At 47.2% G+C, this 24,050-nt stretch overlaps 1 protein-coding gene across 2 annotated transcripts; it reads left to right on the forward strand.

Annotated features, from left to right (window-relative positions):
* The first annotated feature begins 309 nt into the window (after positions 1-309).
* E2f8 (E2F transcription factor 8) lies at positions 310-16,411 on the forward strand. 2 transcript variants are annotated; one of them, XM_006997624.4, is made up of 13 exons: positions 310-547; positions 1,557-1,685; positions 3,329-3,604; positions 3,939-4,095; positions 6,224-6,538; positions 6,844-7,005; positions 8,464-8,601; positions 9,612-9,815; positions 10,082-10,169; positions 10,818-11,349; positions 14,511-14,643; positions 14,760-15,160; positions 15,597-16,411. In XM_006997624.4, the coding sequence occupies exons 2-13, from the start codon at positions 1,671-1,673 to the stop codon at positions 15,777-15,779; spliced, it is 2,604 nt and encodes an 867-aa protein (XP_006997686.1). In that variant the 5' UTR covers positions 310-547; positions 1,557-1,670; the 3' UTR covers positions 15,780-16,411. The 2 variants fall into 2 exon arrangements, with proteins under 2 accessions (XP_006997686.1, XP_006997685.1); XM_006997623.4 differs by lacking the exon at positions 310-547 and adding an exon at positions 907-1,287.
* Positions 16,412-24,050: the final 7,639 nt, after the last annotated feature.

Raw genomic sequence — 24,050 nt, forward strand, 5'->3', positions numbered from 1 at the left:
AGAAGAGGATGGCAGGGATCCCGCGTGCCCTTGCCAGCCAACCCTGGACAAGCCAAATTTCATCCCCCAACTTCGATCTCGGATAAAGGGTGTTTGCAAAAAGACAAAAAAAAAAAAAAAAAAAAAAAAAAAAAGGAAAAGTTTTTGAGGACTTTTTCCCCAAGTCTGGCTGGAGGCGGGGTCGTAGGGCGGTAACTACAGTCTGATTCGCCACGGCGGCGGTGCAGAGGCGCCGATTGGCGCGCGGGGCCCCGGGCCGGGAGAGCGGGCGTGGGGGGAGGGGAGGCTCCGCGCCCGCGGGAGCGGCTCGCGCCGGGAGCGGGTTAATTTCAAATCGGGGGCTGGACTGCTCCGGGACGGCCACGCTCCCACGGCCCGCCCGCCGCCCCCCCCCAGCCCCGGTCCCGGTGCCACCCCCGGGCACCCACCTCTGAGCGGTGGGGCTGAGCGAGTCACCCTGAGACGCGCGGGCTCCCGGAACCGGCGGGGACGCGTAGCCAGGAGCCCGGGCCGCCCCGAGCCGCCAGCCCCGGAGGAGGATTGACAGGTGAGCGGGGAGCTGACTGGCGCGGCGGGATTGCGGGATCCCGGGCAGGGTAGGGTGAAGGCGGCCGTTTCCCGCCTCCCGCCCAGCCGGGGCTCGTGGGGAGGAGCCGAGCTCCCGCGCAGAGGGCGGGGGAGGGGCTCGTCCGCGCTCCAGCCCCGCGCACTCGGGGGCGGCGCCAGCCACGGTTCTGCTTTCCGCGCCAAATTTTTAAATCGAAGGCGGAAGGTCCGGCCCCGCCCTGGGGGCCTCTAGCCAATCGCAAGCCTGTAGTGGGCTTTCTGATTGGCTGGGAGCCGTCGTCCTGGAAACCGTGAGATGCTGTCTGGCGGCTCCCGGGGGCGGTGTAGTTTCGGGGAGGAGGAGCTAGTGTGTGCGCCCGGCGGGAAGCGGAGGACTGCAGGGGACTGTACCTGGCTGGGAGCGCAACCTACTGTGCGCCTGTGCATCGCGGTGATCTAGGCATCTAGGGAGACCACCTCCGCCAACTCCCGCGTATTGAAAGAAGTTTGAAAAAGGGGATCCAAATCCCAAAGCTCTCTGTACATGCCCCATCGTGCGAATAGAGCGCAAAGGCTGAATTGGAGGATTGCTCTCAGTCCATTCACGAAGTCCTCCTCTCTGAGCCTGTGCACGTGTGTGTCAGACGAAAAACTTCAGCATATCCCCCGATGCAGGCTCGGTGTGTGCTCAGTCGGTACCCGGGCTCGCACGCTCCGTCTGCAGCCCGGATCAGTGCACAGGTGGGTGCTTGCTACAGCTATTTTTGAGCGTGAGAGAGGACTGTCACTGCAGATTCTGTGTTTGCTTGAAGTCTCGTGACAGGAGATGGGTTTGATGGAGGAATTTACTGCTGTCTGTTGGCGCGGTCTGCCTAGAGGTGCGGTCTTTGCTCGAGGGGGCACATATAAACCTGGTTTGTCATTTTTCGTTTCTTTGTTTCCGGGGCCTCTTGTGTGCGTGAATGCATTTTCAGCAGATCTTATTTCTTTCTTTCCTTTTTTCCTTTAAGGATATTAAAAAACTTTAACAGGATCGATTGGACTACTTGAAACATTCGAATTTGGGGAGGAACTTCAGATTTTTCGTTTCTAAAGACACACTAAATGTATGAGAAATTGACAAAATGGAGAACCAAAAGGTATTTTCAAAGTTCAGTCCACACTGTTGCGGTGTCACCCTTTAGTTTTTCCTTTAATAGTGCCCTGAATGTTGTCCCTTTTTGGTTGACTGTTACAGAAATCCAGGAGGAAATTTTACTTTTTGAAGAGGAGTAGGGTTAAATTAATCTTTCTGTTTCGATAGTTTAGTGGAAGTTTCACATACACAGGGGGAGGCATTTTTTAATACTTTAAGAAAATAGCATGTATATGTTGTATTACAGCCTTTGCGTGAACCATTGGAACTTGGAAAGGACATAATTTGATACTGACTTTCTTTGTAAGATAACATTCTAAATTGTCAGTCTTTTAAATTGCTGGGCCTGAAAATGCTGCTTACAACAAATGTTCTGTAAAATTACAGAAGACTTTGACAGTAGGGTCGTGTGGATTGGTGGTCCTTTTTTTTTTTTTTTTTTTTAAGTGAACTTACATAAATTTCCCCGAAGATTTTAAGATGTTAGTTAAACCCTGTTCCTGGCAGTGTTCACTGAAACTCCCACCCTTGGGTCAGCCTCTCCTGATGGCACCATGCTGAACTGAGAAAATTCAGGTACTAGCCCCGTGTGACCTCTGACCCCTGGTGTCCTCCTCTGCTAAGGAGCAATGCCAGATTCAGCAGAAATACACACTGGAAAGCGTTTGATAGTCTCAGTCATGTAATGCAGGGTTGTTAACCCATGTTCCTAACGTTCCAGAGGGAACAGTGGGTGTTTCTGTTCTCTGAGTCATTGCCTTCCAAGTATTTTCTTTTTTAAAAATGGTGCAGTCCCCACAGTGAAAAAAAAAAAAACAAAACTCAGTCTCCACTAGCCTTATGAACTGCTAGTAACTTACCCCTGTGTCTCCCAAGCAGGAACTAACTCTGAGGCCTTTATGGCTAATTTTCCTTACCTTGGCCCCATTTTCTGTATCTGTATGCCTCAAGAGTCGATGTTGAAAGCAGATTTTTTTTTTCCTGGTCAAAAGTCTTGCTGGTAGGCATGAGGCCCTTCCTGATAAGTACAGCCATAAGGGCACCCTCACCTTCACTGCTTGGTTCTGTTCCTGGTCAGTGACGTGTTAGTGAGCACTCACTGTGTATAGCCACTCCACTGGGTGGAGAATGGTTTTGGTCCTGAAGGCCTTTACTTGACATGAGTAGAGGCTGCTTCTAGGAATTTAGGTCACTTAGAGGGATCACAGTTCTATTAAGGAAAGGGTGTGAGTGCTAAGCTATCTTTACAATTCTCCTGTTTCAAAATAAAATTTAAAAGCAAAGCCTGTAGTTAAAGTTATTTATTTAATTCTTGGATCACAGGGATACGTGGCTTCTGCCAAATTAAAAGTGGGAAGTTTAATTATTAAAATGGACAGTAGCAATGAGGTATAGTGGTACTGCTTTAGTCACAACACACTAGAGGCTGAGGCAGGAGGATTATAAATTCAGGGTCAGCTTATTGCTGTATAGTAAGTTCCGGACTGGTTGGGCATGAGCCTTTGTCTCAAACGAAAAAGGAAATTGCTGTCAAGTGATGATTGGAATATACTTAGTTTAACCTACTTGAGTCAATTTCAAAGTCAGGAGGCTCTCTGGTAGGTTCTATTTTACAATGAATTCAGCTCTTCCTTCCTTCCAAACCAGGAAAACCTCTTTTCTGAGCCACATAAAAGGGGACTGATGAAAAGCCCCTTGCAGGAGTCCTCGAAGGCCAACATAGTATTGGCTGAGATCCAACCTGATGTGGGCCCTTTAACCACGCCAACCAAGCCCAAGGAAGTTTGCCAAGGAGAGCCATGGACACCCACAGCCAACCTGAAAATGCTTATCAGTGCCGTGAGCCCAGAGATCAGAAGCCGAGATCAGAAAAGGGGGCTGTCTGACAACTGTGGATTACCTGAAGCTAGAGACTGTTTGCATGTAGGTTTGCAAGGGATTGAATGTCAGCTGGGGGCTTGTTGGGAGAGGGGAGGTGAATATGGAGGGTCAAGCAGTCAAGAGCCACGGGAAGGCTGCTGTTGACCTGCTGAGCACAGAAAGAGTTTGTGCCAGCATTGGGAATTTTGGACCTTATGAGTGAACTTCATTCCAGGCTTCTCTTTAAGACCATCCTTATTCCATCCCTGACCTTGCAGTGGTCCAAGCTGTGTGTGTGTGGGTAAGAGGTGTTAGTTAGTCACCTAGCCCAGATGTCCCTGATAACTCTGTCAAACTTTATTTCGGGATGAGACATTCTTTACCTTTTCCTCTGTAGGAACACTTATCTGGAGACGAATTTGAGAAATCCCAGCCAAGTCGAAAAGAGAAAAGCTTGGGTTTGCTGTGCCACAAATTCCTAGCGCGGTACCCCAAGTACCCCAACCCTGCTGTGAATAACGACATCTGCCTGGATGAGGTGGCCGAAGAGCTCAGTAAGTATGCTGGTTGCCAGGATGGCTAATAATTAGAGCAGCCCTGTGGACTTATCTCTTTTGGATCTGAGCTCACGTAGTCACATTATCACAGATTCAGGCCATGTGGAAGTTAGAAGTCTCACAAACGGCGATGGACACTGTTTCTGGGTTCAGGTGGTCTCTGAAGCTGTACAGGAAGGAAGTAGTGTTTTATGATTTGTTTCACAAATAGCTGTGACCGACCTTCACCTTGGCCCTGTCCTTGAGGACCCAGCGTATCCATAACCACACAGAGAGATGGCTTCTGTGACTCTGACTCTCAGCCATTTGAGACTGGGGATGGAGTGGTTTGGGGTTATTTTGTTTTTCTTTGGCAAAAGCTATGGGTGTTCTTCCCTCTTTACTGCAGTGTGTAGACCTGGTTCTGGAGCTAAAAAGGAGTCTGACAGATATAGGGTATCCTTGATGTCATTAAAATCTTTCTGTGTGTGTGCGGGCATGGGTGAATATGGGTGTGCATGTGTGTCCCTGTGTGCACAGGGCCAGAGGTCAGCATTGGGTGTCTCAGGAGCCATCCACTTTGGTTTCTGAGAATGGGTCTCACTGGGAGCTGGGACTCACCAATTAAAGGAGGTTGGCTTTTCTGTTGGGTGCTGGGGGGGGTCAAACTCAGGCTAGCACTTTCCCAGTGGAGCCATCTCCCCAGCCTGAAAGTATCTTAATAAGGACAGTGTTTTAATGTGTAGCTAGCTATCACCCCGTGATGAAAAGATTACCTTTCTAAGCAGGAACATTAATTCATGATTTAAGACTGTGCTGTTTGGATCCATCTGCTCTTCACTACACTCCATCTGGCATGCATGTGGTGTGTGTGTGTGTGTGTGTGTGTGTGTGTGTGTGTGTGTGTATGTGTGTGTATGTGTGTGTGTCTGTGTGTGTGTACTCTTTTGACCTAGCAATAGGAGCTGGTACAGATCCATGAACAAAAAGGGCAAAATTCCCTTTTCAGTGAAACAGTGGTTACAGAGCAACTGGTAGAAACTGACGGTGTGTGTCAGGCAATGCATGTTACGGAAAAGGAGGGGGATATCCAGAACATCGTGAAAGGACCAGGTGTGTGGGAGCGGTGCTTCCTGACAATAAACCAAGGGCTCAGATCAAGCCTTGCTGGGGAGCTGATGTCCGGGGCTTGAAAGAAGAGAGGCCTGTGAGGACATCAGGGAGAACGGTTCCTGGGGAAGGAACAGCCCAGGACCCTTTATGCTCACTCTCACCTGGCAGTCACCAGGAACAGCAAGGGGCCACTAGGGGGTGCTCTATCCAGCAAGGATAGATTCTGTCCAGTATTGAAGTTGAAACCAACAGTGAAGGTAAATTTCTGAAATAAGGAGAATCCCACCATGCAGAACACTGCAACCCCCTGTGGATTTATAAAAGGCACAGAATTGCTAGTCTTACCATCACTGGTGGTAGGCAGAACACTGGCCAAATTAGACCCCAAAGAGATGTACCTTTCTGCTTTTTAATGTACGTTTTTAAGAAATGACATCATGGATTTTATACTTTTCTGAAATCTCAGCACTTTAAAAAGGTGTGTGTGTGTGTGTGTGTGTGTGTGTGTGTGTTTGTGGTCTTGGAGACCAGAAAAGAATGGTGCTGGGAACTGAACTCTGGTCTTCTGATAGAACAGCAAGCACTCTTAACCACTGCGCCGTCTCTCCAGCCCCAAGTCTCAGCGCTTTCTGCCTGTGAATGACTGTGGCAGGCAGGTGTGGGTACAACGAGGGGAATAAAGGAATGGGTTCACAATTGTGGCAGTTAGACTACTAGAGGCCTGGCCTTGCTGCTTCCTTGCTATCACTGAGGCAGACCCGAGCTTCTGTATCCTCACAGTAAAGGGCTGGTGGACAATGGCCACCACACACATTAGAATATAATTGTCCTGAATGATGCAATGTACACCCCTCAGTAGATGGTAACTGTAATTTAAACAAGCTCATTTCTACCTGAGCCATGTCTTTTTTTTTTTTTTTGCCTCCATGGTGCTTGTTGTGTGTATTATATTACTGTGTTATTCAGATGCACCTGTGACAGACACACAATGAAAGTCTGATCCCGGTAACACACCATCATACATTCTTTGCAGATGTTGAACGCCGACGGATTTATGACATTGTGAATGTACTAGAGAGCTTGCACATGGTGAGCCGCCTTGCCAAAAACAGGTACACTTGGCACGGCCGACACAATCTCACCAAAACTCTGGGGACTCTGAAGAGCGTCGGGGAAGAGAACAAGTATGCTGAGCAGATCATGATGATCAAAAGGAAAGAATACGAACAAGAGTTTGACTTTATTAAGAGCTGTGGCATAGAGGACCACGTGATCAAGTCAAACACTGGCCAGAATGGGCATTCAGACGTGTGTTTTGTAGAACTCCCTGGAGTGGAATTCCGGGCAGGTGAGAGGCGATGTCCCATGGTGCTTCTAAAAAAATGCCGTGAAGACTGCTCCTCTGCAGCTACTGTGACTTGTTTTGGGGTTGGGTCTCTGGAGCCCAGTCTGGACTTGCCTTTCTGATGGTCCACTTGTCCCTACTTTCCTAGTGCTTCGGTTTTGGGCGTATACCACCATGCCCAGCCACCACTGCAGATTTTCCTGCTGGGAATGCCACGGCTGTTGGCTGGATGGCCCAGTGATGCTATTTTTAAGGCTTGTTGCTTCCCCTTGACTGTTAATTCTCTAATCCCTCGTCCTTCTCTGAAGCTTCCGTAAACAGCCGCAAAGACAAGTCCTTACGAGTGATGAGCCAGAAGTTTGTGATGCTGTTCTTGGTGTCGACGCCTCAGATAGTAAGCCTGGAAATCGCTGCCAAGATTTTAATTGGGGAGGACCATGTGGAAGATCTGGATAAAAGCAAGTTTAAAAGTAAGTGTCATAACTGCCCGGGAGGTTTGGGATCCATTCGTGAACAACAGAGCTTCACCTACCGAGCAGATCTCTGGGTCCGCGTCTGTGTTCACTCTCCCCGCCCCAGTGGTGATGCTGTCGCCTCTGCTAACTGGTGGGATTCAGCAAGACGAATAACCTTCTTACTGGTCCGACACTACGGCGCCATCTGATGCTGTAACTCTGTCCCCATTTTACACGGTAGATACTCCCAGGCCCTAAACGAGCAATCAGTTGTAAAATAGGTCCAGCTCCTAGATCTCATCTCTCCACTAATACTGATAAGTGATGGCATCAATAATTCCCACTAAATTGTCCCCCGATGGTGCTGTAGTGCAGATGGCTTGAAACAGCTCTGGCCAGATGGCTTCTCTGAATTTAGCTGGTTCCTAACCAGCTCTGTCCCTATGGTTATGCAGACATTGGAGAAACTGGCACAGGAAAAAGGTGTGGAGGAAAGAGCCGAGCAGACAAGAGCAACCTTCCACACGCATGTCTCCCTTGGAGGCTAACCCAGATATGAACTAATGGGGGGAACTGGCTGTCCATAAGGCACAGTTGGCTGGAGATGCCACATTCTGTAAAGCGGCACTAGCCTGTAGAAGTTAAGTCCCGATATCCCTGGGTTGATAGTGCATCTACAAGACAGAATTGAGGAGAGAGTAGGGCAGCACTCTGGCAGCGCTCGGGAAAAGTACAGTTTGAGGAAACACATCCTGGCACTACTGCCAACAGGTTGATGCTTCTCTTGAGTCGCCAGGTGCTTTTCCGATCGACACTGCCATTGGTCGGTCATAGCCCTGGACATATTCATGTGTCACTTGCCGAATCCTTGGGGAAAGCAGAATCTTCTGGCAGGGCTGTGAAGCAGGAGAGTCAGCTCGTAACTCTGTCCTGTGAACATTGACATAAAGGCAGACTTGTTAATGCAAAGCTTTTCAAGATAAGTGAGGTGTGTAGAGTGAATAGATCTGTGCTTTGCGTATTTGCAAGGATAGTGTGTATGTTTGTGGTGATACAGAACTTTGCAAGTTTATGACACTGTGTGACTCTTATTATGAACTGCTGTGGGTAGACGAGCCATACTTTGTCCAGTGCTGCCCTGTTTCTGTTTCTACCTATTCTGACACATTAGAAAACACATAGGAACGTGACTTTTTATAAACAGGTCATCTCATTGAGTCACTTCCAACTGTAACCTGTACCACTGTCCTTTCAAAATTCAGGACCAGCAGTGACTGCTGAAATATTTAAAACTCCTTTTTTTGTTTTAATTCAAGCGGTGTTAGAAAAACTCGAAAGAAGTTGGGAGGGGGTCCCTGCCTGGTGCTGCCAGGATAGCTCTTGAATACACCTGACTTACTGAGGAAGCAAAAATCTTTGTGATCTTTCATTATTCTATTTAATGCTATTCATGCCTCTTTTTTTTTTCCCCAGCAAAAATTAGGAGGTTGTATGATATTGCTAATGTTCTGAGTAGCCTGGATCTCATCAAGAAAGTCCATGTCACAGAAGAAAGAGGTCGGAAGCCAGCTTTTAAATGGACAGGCCCAGAAATCAGCCCAAATGCTAGTGGTGTGTATGGGGGTTTTGTTTTTTTCTTTCCTTTCATTTGTTGTTTCTTTTTTTAATTTAGAGGATTCTCTCCTCTCCTTCCTACCATCCCCACCCATGGGAAGATCATATATAGATGATTGGAAAAGCAGTTCACTCATAAAGAAGTTGGCTGCTCTGACTTTGGACACTCTCGGAGAGAGGTCCTTAGGTGCAGGAATTTGGAATGGAGGCTCTGGAGCCATAGTGACAGCTGCATAACCTTGGCCCACCATTTTTGTACGAGTGTATCCTTAGCCGGTGTCTTCTGTGACCCTGCTCTCAAATTCACCAGGGAGGGCGTTTCTTGAGAGGGACTGCCCAAGTGGAGCAGGCGTGAAAGTCACCACCTTCCACCAGCCCCAACCCTCCCCTGATGAGAAAATCAACAAGGATTTATACATCACCAAGAGAGGACAGTCAATAGTGAATGCACACTGGCATTTCTCTGGTTATGAGATACAGTCCACTCTCCATATCCACAAGTTTCATATTGAAGGGGTCATCTGTGGAATGGAAATATTTTTTGGTCTGTACCAGACATGTACAAATGATTCCTGGTCACTGTCCCCTAAACAATGTCATGTGACAGCCATGGGCGTTATAGTAGGTATTTCAAGTGACTAAGAGATGGTTTAGCGTAGACAGGAGGATGTGGCTAGCTTCGATGCATGCATATGCCATTGCATGTAAGGGACTTGAGCTTTGGCAGCTTTTGGCATGTAGGAGGGATTCTGGAACGAGTCCTCCTCAGATGTGGAGGGCCAACTGTGCACCGCGGCGTCAGAGATGCGGCATTGAAACACTGTCTCTAAAGTCACTGAAAAAGATTGAGGTTCCAGATTCATAGGGTTTAGAGCAGGTGTACACAGTGGGTGCTCTATGCTGTTGCCTTTTGCCCCTGACATGGTTTTAGAGCTGCGTTTTGATTTCCTCTGTTAGAAGGAAGCAAGAGCAACTGGGCTTTAACACTCTGGCCTTTTCCATTTCAGGCTCCAGCCCAGTCACACCGCTTACCGCCTCCTTCCTAGAGGTGGAGCAGTCTGCGAAAGAGAACTGTGCCAAAAACCTGTTTTCCACGCGGGGGAAGCCCAGCTTTACTCGACACCCATCCCTGATCAAATTGGTCAAAAGCATAGAAAGTGATCGGAGAAAGATCAGTTCGGCTCCCAGCAGCCCTGTCAAGAGCACCAAAGGTATGTTTTCCTGGCAAGCCGGGGCTCTGCTCAGGATTACTTTTGGTCTGCTTTCTTTTCCCCTGTCTGATCCCTCAGAAGCCTAACTTATATATGAGTTGAGGGTCAAAAGCAGTTTTGGGGGGCTTAATGCTTAACTGCTGTGCAGCTAGGGGAGCAGATGGGTTGTATGATCTGTTGCCTTGGCACCTGCGGCGTGCTCTTCCACGGGAGTACTTTATCCCAGCCTTGACCACCCTCCCTCCCTCTACTTTCTGTTTCGCCAGCTGAGAGTTCTCAAAGTTCTCCACCCTTCCCAAACAAGATGGCTCAGCTCGCTGCGATTTGCAAGATGCAACTGGAAGAGCAGTCGAGGTAGGCTGGCACCACGGCCAGAAGCAGGATGGGTCGCTGTCTCGGTGTGCTGTGTTAGAACCGGTCACTTTATGCAAAGAGGAGCATCGCCCTTGGAAACTGGAGAGCTGGTCTTTAAAATATCTGTCCTCTGTCATTAAAAACAGAAGGCTGCCGCGATTTTCATAAAAGTGTGGCTTTAACCTGGGGCAAAAGTGGTAGAATGCAGGGGTTGGGAGATGGATTGGTGGGTAAGGTGCCTACTGCTCAAACATGAGGACCTGGGCTTAGATCCCTAATGCCCACACAGAAGGCCAGCTATGGCAGCACCCATTTTTAACTGCAAAGTGAAGGTATGGCCACTGGGGGCTCCTCCCTGGAGCTCACTGGCTGGCCGCCTCAGCTAAATTGATAGCAGCACCCAGTCTTTAATCCCAGTGGGGCCTTACACCCCCTGAAGGATCCCTGTAGCTCCCTGGCTGACTGGCCCAGCTAAATGGATGAACTCCAGCCTCACTGAAAAGGTGAAATGCACCGACGGAGACATCTCATTGTCAGCCTCTGGCCTCTATACACGTGCATGTTCACACACACACACACACACACACACACACACACACACACACACACAGAATATTCTATGACGTTTCCATAAATCTCTTCTTCTAGTGAACCCAGGAAGAAAGTGAAAGTGAAGCTAGCAAGATCTGGGCACTACAAACCGCTGGCCCCCCTGGACCCTGCAGTGAACCCTGAGCTGGAGCTGCCCGCACCCTCCCTCATCCAGCCCCTGGGGGTGGTCCCCCTGATCCCGAGCCCGCTGTCATCTGCCGTGCCTGTGATCCTACCTCAGGCCCCTTCGGGCCCGTCCTATGCCATCTACTTGCAACCCTCCCAAGCCCACATGCTGACACCGCCCCACGGCCTGAACCCAGCCGTCTGCCCCGCCCACTCCTCTAATGCTACTGGATCCAAAGACCCTACAGATGGCCCCACTGAGAGGACCGCCACAGACGCCACGAAGGCCGGTGCCTCCTGCAGACCCGGAAGCCTGCAGCCAGCACCGGAAAGGCCAAGTGCAAAGAACCGCAGCAAGGAGGCAGCTGGAGAGCGAGGCACAAAGAGGACAAGCGCCTTGGAGGACAGTGGCTCTGTGAAGAAACCTAAAGAGGACCTGAAAGCGCTTGAGAATGTCCCCACGGTGAGTACAGCCTCGGACGGTGCTTTGAAGTTTCAGCCATCCCGTGGCTGACTCCGCAAGAGCTGGTGGCTTGTGACGTTTGCCGAAGCACAGAGCCGTCTCTCAGAAGACAAAGAATTGTCCCTTAACATCCCATATCCAAACGAGGCCCCAGACAGCTAATCCTCACATAGGGATGACGGCAGGGACATTTTTAAACCTACCGAGGAGGGGCTGACTTGGTCTCTTTTTAAAGCCTCACAGGTGGCTGTCCCATACTGGAACACAGACACCTGTCATGAGAGTCATAAATAGTTTAAAAGCAGTTGTCACCGGAGGGCTACGTGGGCCTCCTGTAACTCGTGCCTTCTGAGTCATTCCTCAGCGTTTGCTTGATGTCATGTACCTGGCATCTGTTGCCTAGAAGAGCATTTGCCCATCCCCCTTTTTAGCATCTACCTCAGACTTAACACAATCTTTTCTGTGTAAGTGGAAAAGTCAAGCTGATGTTACCAGCTCGAAGGTACAGTGGATACATTGGCTTCTAAAGATGTTGGCCCTCTAGGTGATTTTTTCCCCCCTTAGGTAAGATTAGATCAGGTAAGAATGAGTGTTTATTGGACACCTACCCGCACATCGGTATCATAGACACAGAAGTCTCACTTCACTTGCAGGACAGGGTGCATGAAGTACAGTATTATTAACAGATACATCTAAACACAGACGCAGAAGTTAATCTCTCCTTTGCCCCTGCTATTAAGTTATTTTATTTCTCCACATCTTGCTTTTCTTTGTCTGTCATGAATTTATTCCTCCATAACCGCACCCCCCCCCCACTCTGCCTGCCATCTACTAGGTTAGAAAAAAATTGACCCAGATCAAGTCTAACCCAGCACCCACCTTTGATGGCAGTTGATTCTGTGTGCTTACCCCATGGCCATATTACAGTTTTTGTGGGATTAAGTGAATTTATTACATGAGGATATATACAAAGGGCTTTGTGATCCCTTTAGGACACCATATCATCCGAATGGCATTATCTGGCACTGTGTTTGTTAAGGCAGCTTGAATCTGTGGAATCTTCCCTGAGGACGGCCTCATGGAAGCCATTCATATTATCCACGGTCTCGTGTGCTCTTCTTCTGCACTTCATGTACATGCTGGGAGGAAATTGCAAGGCCCTGGCTTGATTCCATATTCTGGAAGGGCCATAACGTCTCTGGGCCAGTGTATGTAATTTTGCAATGGTTTCCTGGTGTTCCCTGGTTAACCCAGATCAGAGGTTTTAGGTTTTCTGTGTCCCCGAGTTCCCATCTCTGTAGTTTGTTTTGACTCTACTTCAGCATGGGCTAAACAGTACAAAGAAAATGATTCATGTCCTTAATTCATTCAATAAATATATTCTGAGACCCCAGGCCTGTAGGGATGAAGAGACGGCAGTATTCAAATAAATGCAAAGGTATCTGAGAGTGGGTCATAAGGGCAGAGGAAACGAGATAAATGATCAGTAGATAGAGGGCTCAGAGGCTAGAAGAGATGGTATTCAAGGGAGAAAACTATGGGCTAAAGGAATTGTAGTAGATGTAATTTGTTGAAATTGGCGCTTAATTATTTCAGGGTAATACAGGCTTTACTAAAGATTGGAATGAGTCAAGCCAGCAATCACAGCGACTTGTCCCATCAGAGAGGATGACTATCGTATTAGCAGCCCCGTGTAAAACACCCAAGCCCAGCGGTTAAAAGTTCTCTATCCCTGCAGCTTCCAAGGTGCCAACTCCCAACGACTTTGAACAGTACCAGGCACCTGAGAAACAGTTTAAATGTGTCAGTCTATGGGTTCTGAGTTCGCTGGCTCCCCAGGAAAAGACCAACCAAGAGCTAGGGATCAAAGTGTGGGCTGTTGTTTTGACAACGGAGAGAAAAGGAGGATGAAAGGAGGCCCCCAGCTTCTAAGAGCTGCTTTTAGATTCCCCAGTCCCAGCACGGGGAGGGGAGAGCAGACTTCCGGGGGCTCTCCAGCCACCCACACACCCTTTGTGTTTGGGAAAGAGCGGTGATCTGATGGGGTGGGATCTGCATCAACCTGACCGCAGTGGAAGCTTGTGCCTTTTGGCATCTGGGTCTCTAATAGGAACCAATCAGTGCTCTTTGCTGCCTGTCAGCTTGCTTTGAATGTGAACAGACTGCTGTGTTTCGTCAGAACAAAAAGTCCAAGGAAACGGCCTGCTTGTGCACTTCCTTAGTTCTAAATCGGGAGTCAGAAACCCGGACGGCCAGCTAGCAAATGTGTTTGGTTTCCAAGGCCATAGGGTCTCTGCTGCACCCACGCAGCTCTGACCCTTTTGAGATACAATTATCCCTATGCAAAGGGTAGGGCCCATTCCGATGAAGCCTTTGGAAACAAAAAAAAAAAAAAAAGAGAGAGAGAGAGAGAAGAAGAAGAAGGTTGGGCATGGTCTAGGGCTCTTTTTACTAAATCAGTCAGTATCGCTTGAAACTTTTTCTTTGCATATTAGTCCCCCTTAATGGCCCACTAAAAACTTGGTTGCCAAATCAACTAGAAAGGCTACATGCAGTGTTCCCCCATCAGGTTACTAACAAGATCCATCATTGAAGTTTCAGAGTTCTTCAGAAAAGACATTTTGTGTAAGTTTTTCCAAAGCCTGTTTGACCGTGATTCAAGAAGTGCCTGTTTACAATCCCCCAAGAAACAGCACTCTCTCTGAATACTCTTAGGGGAATACCAGCCTTCAGAATTAAATAAAGATCAATCCAGTAATGACCCAATAGGGTCATATACAGTGTTTATCACTGTTAAACTTTGCTCCGGGTAGTTCTCCATCACATCAGGAAATCTGATTGCGGGGAATTTGGATATCAGTGTGAGGATGATGTGCTGGCTGAGCCTACCCTTAATGCAGCCTCAGTATGCATATTCTGTATACAACTCAGTCGTATATTCTGAGTCAAAAATGGTGGTCCACACAGGTCGTCTCAGCACTAGGGAGACTGAAGCAGGAGGACCCAGAATTCAAGGCCAGCCTGGGCTATCTTGAGTGGCTGGACTGCTCTGGCCTAAATGGTTCTTGAAAAGTGAGCAAGAGGTGGTTCTGGAAGGGGTACCTGACCCTGTTCTTCTTTCGGTATGTGTGTGAAATAAATGCTTTCTCCTTATTTTGTAGACCCTGTTCCCATCAGGGTACCTTATCCCTCTCACCCAGTGCTCGCCCCTGGGGGCAGAATCCGTGTTGTCTAGCACAGAAAACTCAGGTACACTTTCCCCAAACCACAGGATCTACGGCTCCCCAATTGCAGGTGAGTATACCCCAAATGCCATTCAGACACAGCCAGACATGAGCTGGCCTGCAGTTCGCTAGTTTCCTGAACAAATGGCTGCTTTGAAGACTTAGCCCCGTCCCTTTTTTTTCCAGGTGTTATCCCAATGGCATCGTCTGAACTCACCGCTGTGAATTTTCCCTCTTTTCATGTGACACCTCTGAAACTTATGGTCTCCCCAACGTCTGTGGCAGCCGTACCTGTTGGGAACAGCCCGGCTCTCAACTCGAGCCACCCTGTTCCTGCCCAGAACCCGAGCTCAGCCATTGTAAACTTTACCCTGCAGCACTTGGGACTCATCTCCCCCAGTGTGCAGATGTCTGCCAGCCCCGGGCCTGGAGCTGGCACAGTCCCTGTGTCCCCACGTGTTGAAGCAGCTAGTGTCATACCAGATAACTTGAGCTCTCGGCAAGGGAGGGCCACCAACCATGACTCGCCAGTCTTGGGCCAGAGCCAACTAAATGGACAATCAGCTGCTGGGACAGGACCGCAACAGGTAAGAGTATTTACATTTAACTTAAAGATAGGCCTAACACTTGAAGATGATGACCTTGACGTTTTGATCCTCCTGCTTCTGCCTCCCAAGTGCTGGCATTGTTATTTATTTTAAATATTGAATCATCTGTATCATAGGAGGCTCTTGTTTCCTTCTTTGGAGAGGGAAGTATGACAGGGTGAATGACTGAAGGCAAACCTTCCTTCCAGACCCTAGAAGAATGGTCAAGGAATCCACACTACTGGGTTGTCATGAGGTTTTGTCTCCTTTTAGCAACAACAGTTGAGAGTTCAAAGGGACTTGAGGCTCCCCTTGCTGGTATCAAGATATATTAGTCTCCCAACATGCCACATATCAGTCACCCAGCCCTGTCTTGAGTCTGCTAGGGGGCATGGGTGGCCATAGGTCTGATACCTTTTTTGCTCTCTCCAATCAGCCTGTTCCTGTGACACCCAAAGGCTCCCAGTTGGTGGCTGAAAGTTTCTTCCGTACGCCGGGTGGACCAACCAAGCCTACCAGCTCACCCTACATGGATTTCGATGGTGCTAACAAAACCTCCCTAGGAACCCTCTTTGTCCCACAGCGTAAACTGGAAGTCTCGACTGAGGATGTCCACTGATTGACAGAAGATGGTGGTGTAATTTAATTTTCTAAAGAGCTATTTAATGAGACAATGTACACACACAGATTGAGAGACCACCACCTTTGAAAATACTGTAAATACTTTGGGGTTTTACTCAATATCATAGCAGATATTTGTCATGCTTACATGTCACACACACACACACACACACACACACACACACACACACACACACACACGCACACATACACAAATACATGCACACACATTTGTACAAGGCTAAATTCAGCCTTCAGGACTATAAAGTAAAATGTTGAACTAAGGTACCTTAACTTCTAGGGGGGGAAAGATTAATTTTTTTCACCTGTGCCTGTATTATTATGCAAAGTAACTTTATTACAGTTTACTTCCCTTTCAGTAAATGTTTGACTTACCTAACACAGCACCTGCTCAAAGTTTTTGCACAAAGGAAATGCTGTGTGGTGTATAATGTATTTTTACATAAGGAGGCCATAGCTCTATTTTTTGTAATTTCTTTAATCCTTTGCTGTTGCAGTCTGTCTTTTTGTAGAGTTTACAACCCTCCTCAATCAAGTCTATGAAAAAAATTATTTATAAAATTGATTTTTAATCATAAGTTGTTGAAATTAAAACTCTTCTAAAATGTAGTTAATATTTTCATTGGGCCACTGAGGGCACTCACTGTTGGGTGGAAATGACAACTTACCTAATCTCAGAGGCAGTTTCTTGGGAAGAGCTTTCTTGGGTACTCGGAGTTCATAGGAAGTTTCCACCTTCTCTCAGCTCTTTGCCCTACCATGGTCCTGAGCATTGCTAGAGTCGTGAACAACACGACGTGGAGAGGCTGAGAGAGCAAATGGAAGGCAGGGGGAGCTGAGGCAACCCTGGCTCTGTCCAGCACCCATCCCAGGCCTACTCTACAGAGAGGAGCGGCAGCCATTGTCCTACACCTTCTCTGGTCCAGCTCTAGGGGAGGTGCAGGACAATGGCTGCTGCTTTCCTCTAGGCAGGGAACTGCCAATCACTACACCCCCAGTGAATTCCAGGAGAAAGAATAAGCTGTGGTGTGTTCAGTGTGCATCTTCTTGAGCCAGTAAGGGACAAGCTGCATGTTGAGAAGATAAGAGCCTCCTCTGGCCAGGGTCTTTCAGGAATATCGTATCTTCTTCCTATGTGCTGATGTCAGGAACTACAGGACACTTGAATTGCATGTTATGAGCCAGGACCACAAGACCACTGAAACAGAATTTAAGGCAACCAGTCCGCAATCACTGCTAGGACTCAACCTTCCCATCCACCAGTGGGTAAAACCATCCAGCTGGGGAGGCTCTGAGCTGCTCTGAACATTCATAAGGTCACCCCCTTTCTGTTTGTGTGGCTAAGCACAGATAGGCAAGATGGCAGATTTTCCTGTTGTCTTAGCCTTCTTCCTCTGCACTAGAGAACCAATGTAAGGAATTTCCTCTAAGAAACTTCATCTTTGTTTTTATATCTGCAGAGCTTGCAAATTTTAAAGTACTTGAGTACATACTTGATATAAATCCATAAAACATTTCCATGCACTAGAGTTCCCACTGGTAGATATGGAGGAAACAGTTGTACAGAAGCCACTAGACTTAACACAGCACAGACACCAACCCAGACAGACAAGAGCTCTTAGGAGATGGGGCTCCTTAAATTGCCGTTGGCAGCCCATGTGGACAGGGTGCAAAGCAATGTTGTGTTCTGTTCTTGTTATCAACCGTCCATGTGAAGAACCTCCCTGGAAAAATCAGATACCCAGGAAGAAAAGAGGTACGTTAGATGTCAAGACCGCGCTGGGAAGCTGGGAACTGAGTCTCCCAGTTGTGTCACTCATGGAATTGTGGAGCTACCCCCTTGACCACCCCCTCGTGGTGTCTACACCCTTCTTGAGTCTGGGTAGGTCCTGTGCCTTGCTTCCCACTGATAAGACACTGTAAAAGAATGGGGTGTCTAATTGTTTAGATGATTCTATCAGATTAGCTCACATCTTGAAACTTCCACTTGCTGGGTTGGAGGACTTATCTACAAGAGTCCAGCACTGCAAGGAAGTGTGGGCAGCCTCCTGGAACTAAAGGTAGCCGACAACTAGCACAACCAGAAACAGCTCTAGTTCTACCTGTAGCCAGTCACAAAGAATTCTGAATTCTGCCAACAACCTGGCTGGAGATGAGAATAGGAAGGGTCCCCAAAGGCTCGTGTGTTGAATGCAGGTTTGGTCCCCAGTGCAGCAGTGTTCAGAGGTAGGGATCTCTAGCAGGTGGGCTAGAGTATGAATGATTAGACCATTGACAAATTCATAATTTGATGAAATACAAGGAACCTTAGGAGGTGGGGCCTAGTTAGAGAAAATAGTTCCCTGGGGGAAATGCAGTCCTTGAAAGGTATGTCTGGTCCTGGCCCCTTTAAAGTTCTTGCTTCAGGGCTACAATGCAGTAAGCAGCTTTGCATCACACAACCCCAAACAACGGTCAAATGGCCATGTATGGGGGACCTCTGAAGCTGCTAGTCACAATACCTCTCTATTTTTTTCTGAGATATTTTGTCACAGCAATAGAAGGCTGACAAGATTATTCCTCAAACAGATCACAACCCCAGCTGCTACCTTGGCTGAAGCCTTGAACACCTAGCAGAGGACCCTGGGCCATACCAGGCGCCTGGCACACTGAAGTAGATAGCAGCACATAGGTGCCATTTTAAGACACTAACTTGTGATAATTCTGTTGAACAGCAGTAGACATGTGCAGCCACACAGCCCACCAGTGTTCATAAATATTCTCTTCCTTCATTGTGTGATAGTATTCACAGGAAGAAACGTGACTCCACAGACTTAGGGAATGTACTCCATTTCCTCACCTGGGATCAGCTTTCAAGATGCTAGGCACTACAGTAGTGAATACTTATCCAAACAACAATTTCCTTTCCCAAACTGCCCTCCTCTCTCCCTCCCTGTGCCCCTTTTTTTGAGATGGTTTAATGTAGCCTATGCTGGTCTCAAACTCACTACGCAGAGGACGATGACCTTGAACTATGATCCTCCTATTTCTAGTTTGGAGTGCTGTGATTACAGGCCTGTGTCTGCACTCCCAGTTTATGCAGCGCTAGGGATCGAACCAGGGCCTTGTGTGTGCTAAACCAGCACTCTACCCACTGAACTGTGTCCTCAGCTCATTTCTTACGGAATTTTATTTCCATGGGGATGGAGCCCAGTGGGCCGCAACTGGAGGCCACTTCATGCCTACAAAGAGTGGATCAGACATCCAGCCTCACCTGAACTCCTGGAGTCCGGTGCTGTACTTCCTTCCAACAGTCCCCTGGCCATTCTGTCTCCTTTTTTGCAGCATGGCTCTAGTTTCTCAGCCTCTGCACAAGCATCCACCTATGTGTAAACCTGAGCTGCAGCCATCTGCAGGTCCCCTGAGCCTTGGTTACTTCTCCAGTTTCTCTTGCTCAGAGCAGCCAGTCACCAGATCATGCAGAGAAACCACAGCCAAGGCCTTCAGAATTCCTGTCTCACCAGAAGATATAAGTGGCTCACTCGGGTACAAATGCCAACTCAAAGACAGTTGAAATGTGAGGTCTGAGATCGAGGAAACCAGAGCAATACATTTGATGCAAGAAAACAAACAATAACAACAAAACAAACTACTACAACCACAAACACCCACTTAAAACTAGCTATAAAGCCAGTTTCCTCAACCTTGCCTTTTTCAAGTGATTAGGGTTCTCAAGATGAAGGAGAAAGAGACTTAGAACTTACGGCAGAGCTAACCAGTTACCTGCATGACAGTGGGAGCTGACTGTAGAGGCTCCATACTCATGGCCGATGGCCATGTAATTCTCAAAGGAAACATCATTTTAGGTTTAAAATTTATCAATCCTAATCCACTTAAAGAAGAGATTTCACACCTCCGTGTTCTACTTTGGTAAGCTACAAGGAATTGTTGACAAGACCAGACAGTAAATGAGGACTTGTCACAATGGTCAACTTGTAGAAAAGCAGATAGGAAATACTATGATCATCTTTCAGCCAAACCATTTGCAACATGCTTAGATTCTGCAGAAGGTCCCTGGTTTGTGCTTCGCTTTATGACTATGGTGCTTTATTATAGTATAAAAGTTATAGGCATTCATCAGAAACAGGGCTTTGGATTTTCAATTTTGATCATGTCCTGGGCTAGTGATATGCATTGCAATAGACTCTCGCTGCAGCTCTCAGGCTCATGGGATTGTGAGGGAAACCAGATGTTTTTCCACAGAGCATTGTACTGCTGATCTATGATGCTTTTAGGAGAATAAACATACTATTTGTTTTCATCTTAGGATAGGATGATCTACCAGGATGGAATCCCATCCTTATCAGAGGCATATGTGTGTGCAACTATTTTTAAAGTATACATTCAACTTCACACATAGACAGTTTGGTCTGTTGTATGAAGCAATGTCTTTTATCCTGTTTCATACAATATTCTCTGTGTGAAAATCTTCTCAAATTTTATCCTGAATGAAAATATTTTTAGGGCTGGGATGTACCTTAGTAGTATGCTTAGCTGATATGCACAAAGCTCTGGGTTTGACCCCAGTCCTCCTTTAGAAAGACATGGAGGTATATGCCTGTAACTCCAACACTTAAGTAGAGACAAGAGGATCAGAAGCTCAAGGCTATATAGTGAACTCAAGACCTTCAGTTAATGAGAAAGAAAGGAAAAAGTAACATTCTTTGTTTCATATACAATAGGTTAGGACCTACCTAAAATGACAGTGGTTCCTGGACTCCTAAACAGGAGTGTTCCACAGTTTAAACTCCTCTTCATGGTTCCTAGGTTCCTGACTTCTCTTTCTGAACACAAACGCAATGAACAACACTTAGGTGACTGAAGATACAGTAGTGTTTCAAAAGTTATTAATTGGGCAAATCAACATCTTTCTGAGATCAATGGCCCAGAATTTCATGTTCCTAGTTATGTTAAGTTTTTATTATGTGTCTTTACTTACTAATTAATTCATTTATTTACTGTGACTTGAGGTCAGAGGACAACTTGCAGAGTCAGTTCTCTCCTTCCACCCTGTGGGACCTAGGGATTGACCTCAGGTTACCGGGCTTGGTGACAAGTGTCTCTACCTGCTGAGCCATCTCCTGGTCCCTTAGTCTGTTTCATAGTTCTTGGCCCCCAGCTTTGACATCGGCTTCTACTTGCTTTGTCTGTCTTCCCTCATGATGGATAGCTTTCTTGACCCAGAAAATCTGAAGCCTTCCAAGGGAACTCATGTCTCCACGCTTGCCTTTATAAACCATTCCAAATCAGTATATTTCTTTCTGACCACTTAGTGAGGCTTCTTTCCTCTCTGGTGGGGTACAGGGCCATAGCTTAGGTCAGATCCCCGCCCCCCCCCCCCCCCCGCCCCCGACAATTAGTGTTTTTCCTCACTATCTCCTCAGGCCCAAATGTATGAACACCAGAGCGCTATATAAACCACAATAGTACTGGAAGTATGCCAAATATAAATTTTGTGTCTATATTCACTATCTGTTCAACCCTTGGACAGGACAGTCATTTCTACATGGAGATATTCTGGAAAACAATTTTCTAGAAGCCCTTGGGGAAAGTGGTAAGGCTTGGAAGCTGTAAGAAATAAAGGTTGTTGGGCTTCTGTTAGCCAACCTGAAAGCAGCATTACAAAAGAATTATTATCAAACCCCCTTTGAGAGTCTCCCCACACAGTAGGCCTGCAGAGCCAGAGTGTAAGTGCAGATGTGCCCGGTAACAACACCTGCACTGATCCCACCCTCTCACACTCCAGAGGTGAGGCTTCCTCTGTCTGTCACACACTTTCCCACTGTGGAGAAACAAGCTGACTCCAAGTTGCTCATGACAAATGAGAACAGCACTTGTATTAATCCCAATGTGTGGCAGCTGCTATCTCAGGCTCCATATCAAGAGTCGACTGACTCTGTTATCAAGTAGCTTACTCCAGAACATTGCATAAGATTTTGTGATGCTGTGGTTTGAGTTGGTCCAAGTAGGAATTTGCACAAGGGGTTGGAAGCAGAAACAAAGCTACCATTACTCTCTGAAGGTCACTGACATTTACTGCAGTGACACACAGGTGCCTGTGGGCTCCACCTTCATGTTTTTCACTTCCTCAAGGTGCCAGGTTCTGCTCTGAGTGGTGGCTGCAGCCTATCACCAGAAACTTTGTTCTTTCCTGGCTATCTCTGCAGCTCTGTTCAGTGCCGAGACATTGGCTTCTCAGCCTCACGGATCAAGCAACCTGCCATTTCAAACCTTCACTTCCCTCTCCTCCCCCAAATGTGTTAAAGTCTACTTCCTTTAAAAGTTATTTCTAACTCACAGTGGTTCTGCTCTCCTTCTTAAACCCCAATATATCATGTGGGACTTATAAAGGAAATGGGGTGGGGGTGGGGGGGAGATAACCAGAGGCCATCCCAAAGCCCAGAGAATAGGATGTACCAAGTCACAACTTGGCAAGCTGTGGGCCATTTTACTGGCCAGTACTTTCAAAGCTGCAAATCAAGAGCTGAAGTGTTCTTAGATCAAAGCGCCCTTTATAAATGCATCACCTAGAGGTCAGCCACCTCCCAGCAGCCTCTGACTCAGCTGGTTAAAACGCCTGGAGCTACTGCGTCCAAGCGCTCACTCAGTTCACTGAGGTAGAAACTGCATGGCCTAGGAGCTGGAGTCTGGTTTCTAGTGCCTCTCCGGTGCTCTAGATAAGGTCCTCAACCTCTCAGAACCCATTGTCTCCTCTGTGAGCAACCCCAGTGAAGTTCACTGGCCCCCACAAAAGACGTGACGGTATAAGGGTGACTAGTTAGGAAGAGGAAGGGCATCAGTGGAGCAGGAGGACAAGAGAGTGTGGTTGGGGTGCTGGGTAAGGCAAAAACATAATTATAGACATGTATGAAAATAGAACAAAACTCACTATTATGCATGATTAATATGTGCTTACAAAAGTTTTGGAAAATGAAAAGAAATTATATTACCTTTAAAAAAAAAAACCTATCTCAGGGGGTTGTTTTTGAGCTCCCTTATGAAAAGCAAACTCATTCAAACTCACTAATGATTCGGGGTGCATAAGCAGGAAGGGCGTTCTGCCAATGTTGACAAGCATACGGGGAAGGCCTGGTCCTTAGGAGGGAAGGAAGGTTGCCGGGCCTCCACTAATCCTCAGACTTCAACACACAGGGCGTTCCTCTCGACTAATGCCACCTAAAGCACATTTGGAGTTGACCGCTGCTGCTATTTCAGGAAGTGGCTGCTTCCACGAAAGGAATCTTACACACTGGGATCTCCCTCATTCTCGAGTTGGGTTTAATGCCTTAACTTTGCTTCTTAGTTCCAGAACTGTTCTGTCCTCTTTAGAACATCTTTTGTGTTATGACCCATGTGATCTAGAGTTTGCTTGTGATCGAGATTGGAGGGAGTCGGTAGAATGGCACCTAGCTGAGGAGGAGCTGTGTGAGTGAGTCATCCTGGAACATGTGGAACCTTAAAGGACCTTGGAGAGCTTACCTTAAGTTCACAGGCTTCCAATTTCACCCTTAACATTGGGCCACCAAACCAGTGCTAGGTTGGGTGTATCAAAAGCACCCAGAAGGCATCAGTAACATGTGGCCCACAGATTTTGGGGTTTCTATTTCCCGAGGCTAGCATAAGGTAGGGTTCTTGAGCCTGTGTTTTGTAGTTGCTAACTCTGAAGATTAATAATCTAGGGGAGATCTTCCAGTATCCAAATTGTCATTTGAAGACTTCTGACATTAGTCAAGTCAGAGTAACCCATCACAGACTCCACTGACGGAGTGCAAATGCAGTCACCTGGAAAAGCGAGCCACGCCACAGTGAGCTGGGCTCTTGCTTTCTCCCTGATCTCTCCCCTGGGACACTGTAACCTCCACCCTCAGAAGGTGACACATCAGGTAGATCGCTGCCCAAACAAACAACAAACAAAAATGGCCACTAGAAGATTTTAACAGGGGTCATGTATTTCATACATAATAGCCAAAGTTGTAGGGCATATTTGGAAACTAGTTGACCAATATAAAGGTAAAAGAGAAAGAAAGCAAAAGGAAAGGAAAGTCTGGCCAGCCCTAAAGGGAAGGGAAGAGAATCAACTGGCAGCAGACAATTAAAAAAAAAAAACAAAACAAAACTTAAGTGACTGCTATGGTGATGCCTTCGTGAACAAAGATGGATTCTCTGGAAATGAGTGGCAACATAGGCTCTCACCAGAATAATAGAAACT

Source organism: Peromyscus maniculatus, chromosome 1 (assembly GCF_049852395.1).
Source record: "Peromyscus maniculatus bairdii isolate BWxNUB_F1_BW_parent chromosome 1, HU_Pman_BW_mat_3.1, whole genome shotgun sequence".
Taxonomy (NCBI): domain Eukaryota; kingdom Metazoa; phylum Chordata; class Mammalia; order Rodentia; family Cricetidae; genus Peromyscus; species Peromyscus maniculatus.

Bases quoted from the DNA above. Each gene is read 5' to 3' on its own strand.
- E2f8 (XM_006997624.4), top strand. The intron at 10,170-10,817 runs GTAGGCTGGCAC...CTCTTCTTCTAG, and splicing joins CAACTGGAAGAGCAGTCGAG to TGAACCCAGGAAGAAAGTGA. The intron at 11,350-14,510 runs GTGAGTACAGCC...CTTATTTTGTAG, and splicing joins CGCTTGAGAATGTCCCCACG to ACCCTGTTCCCATCAGGGTA.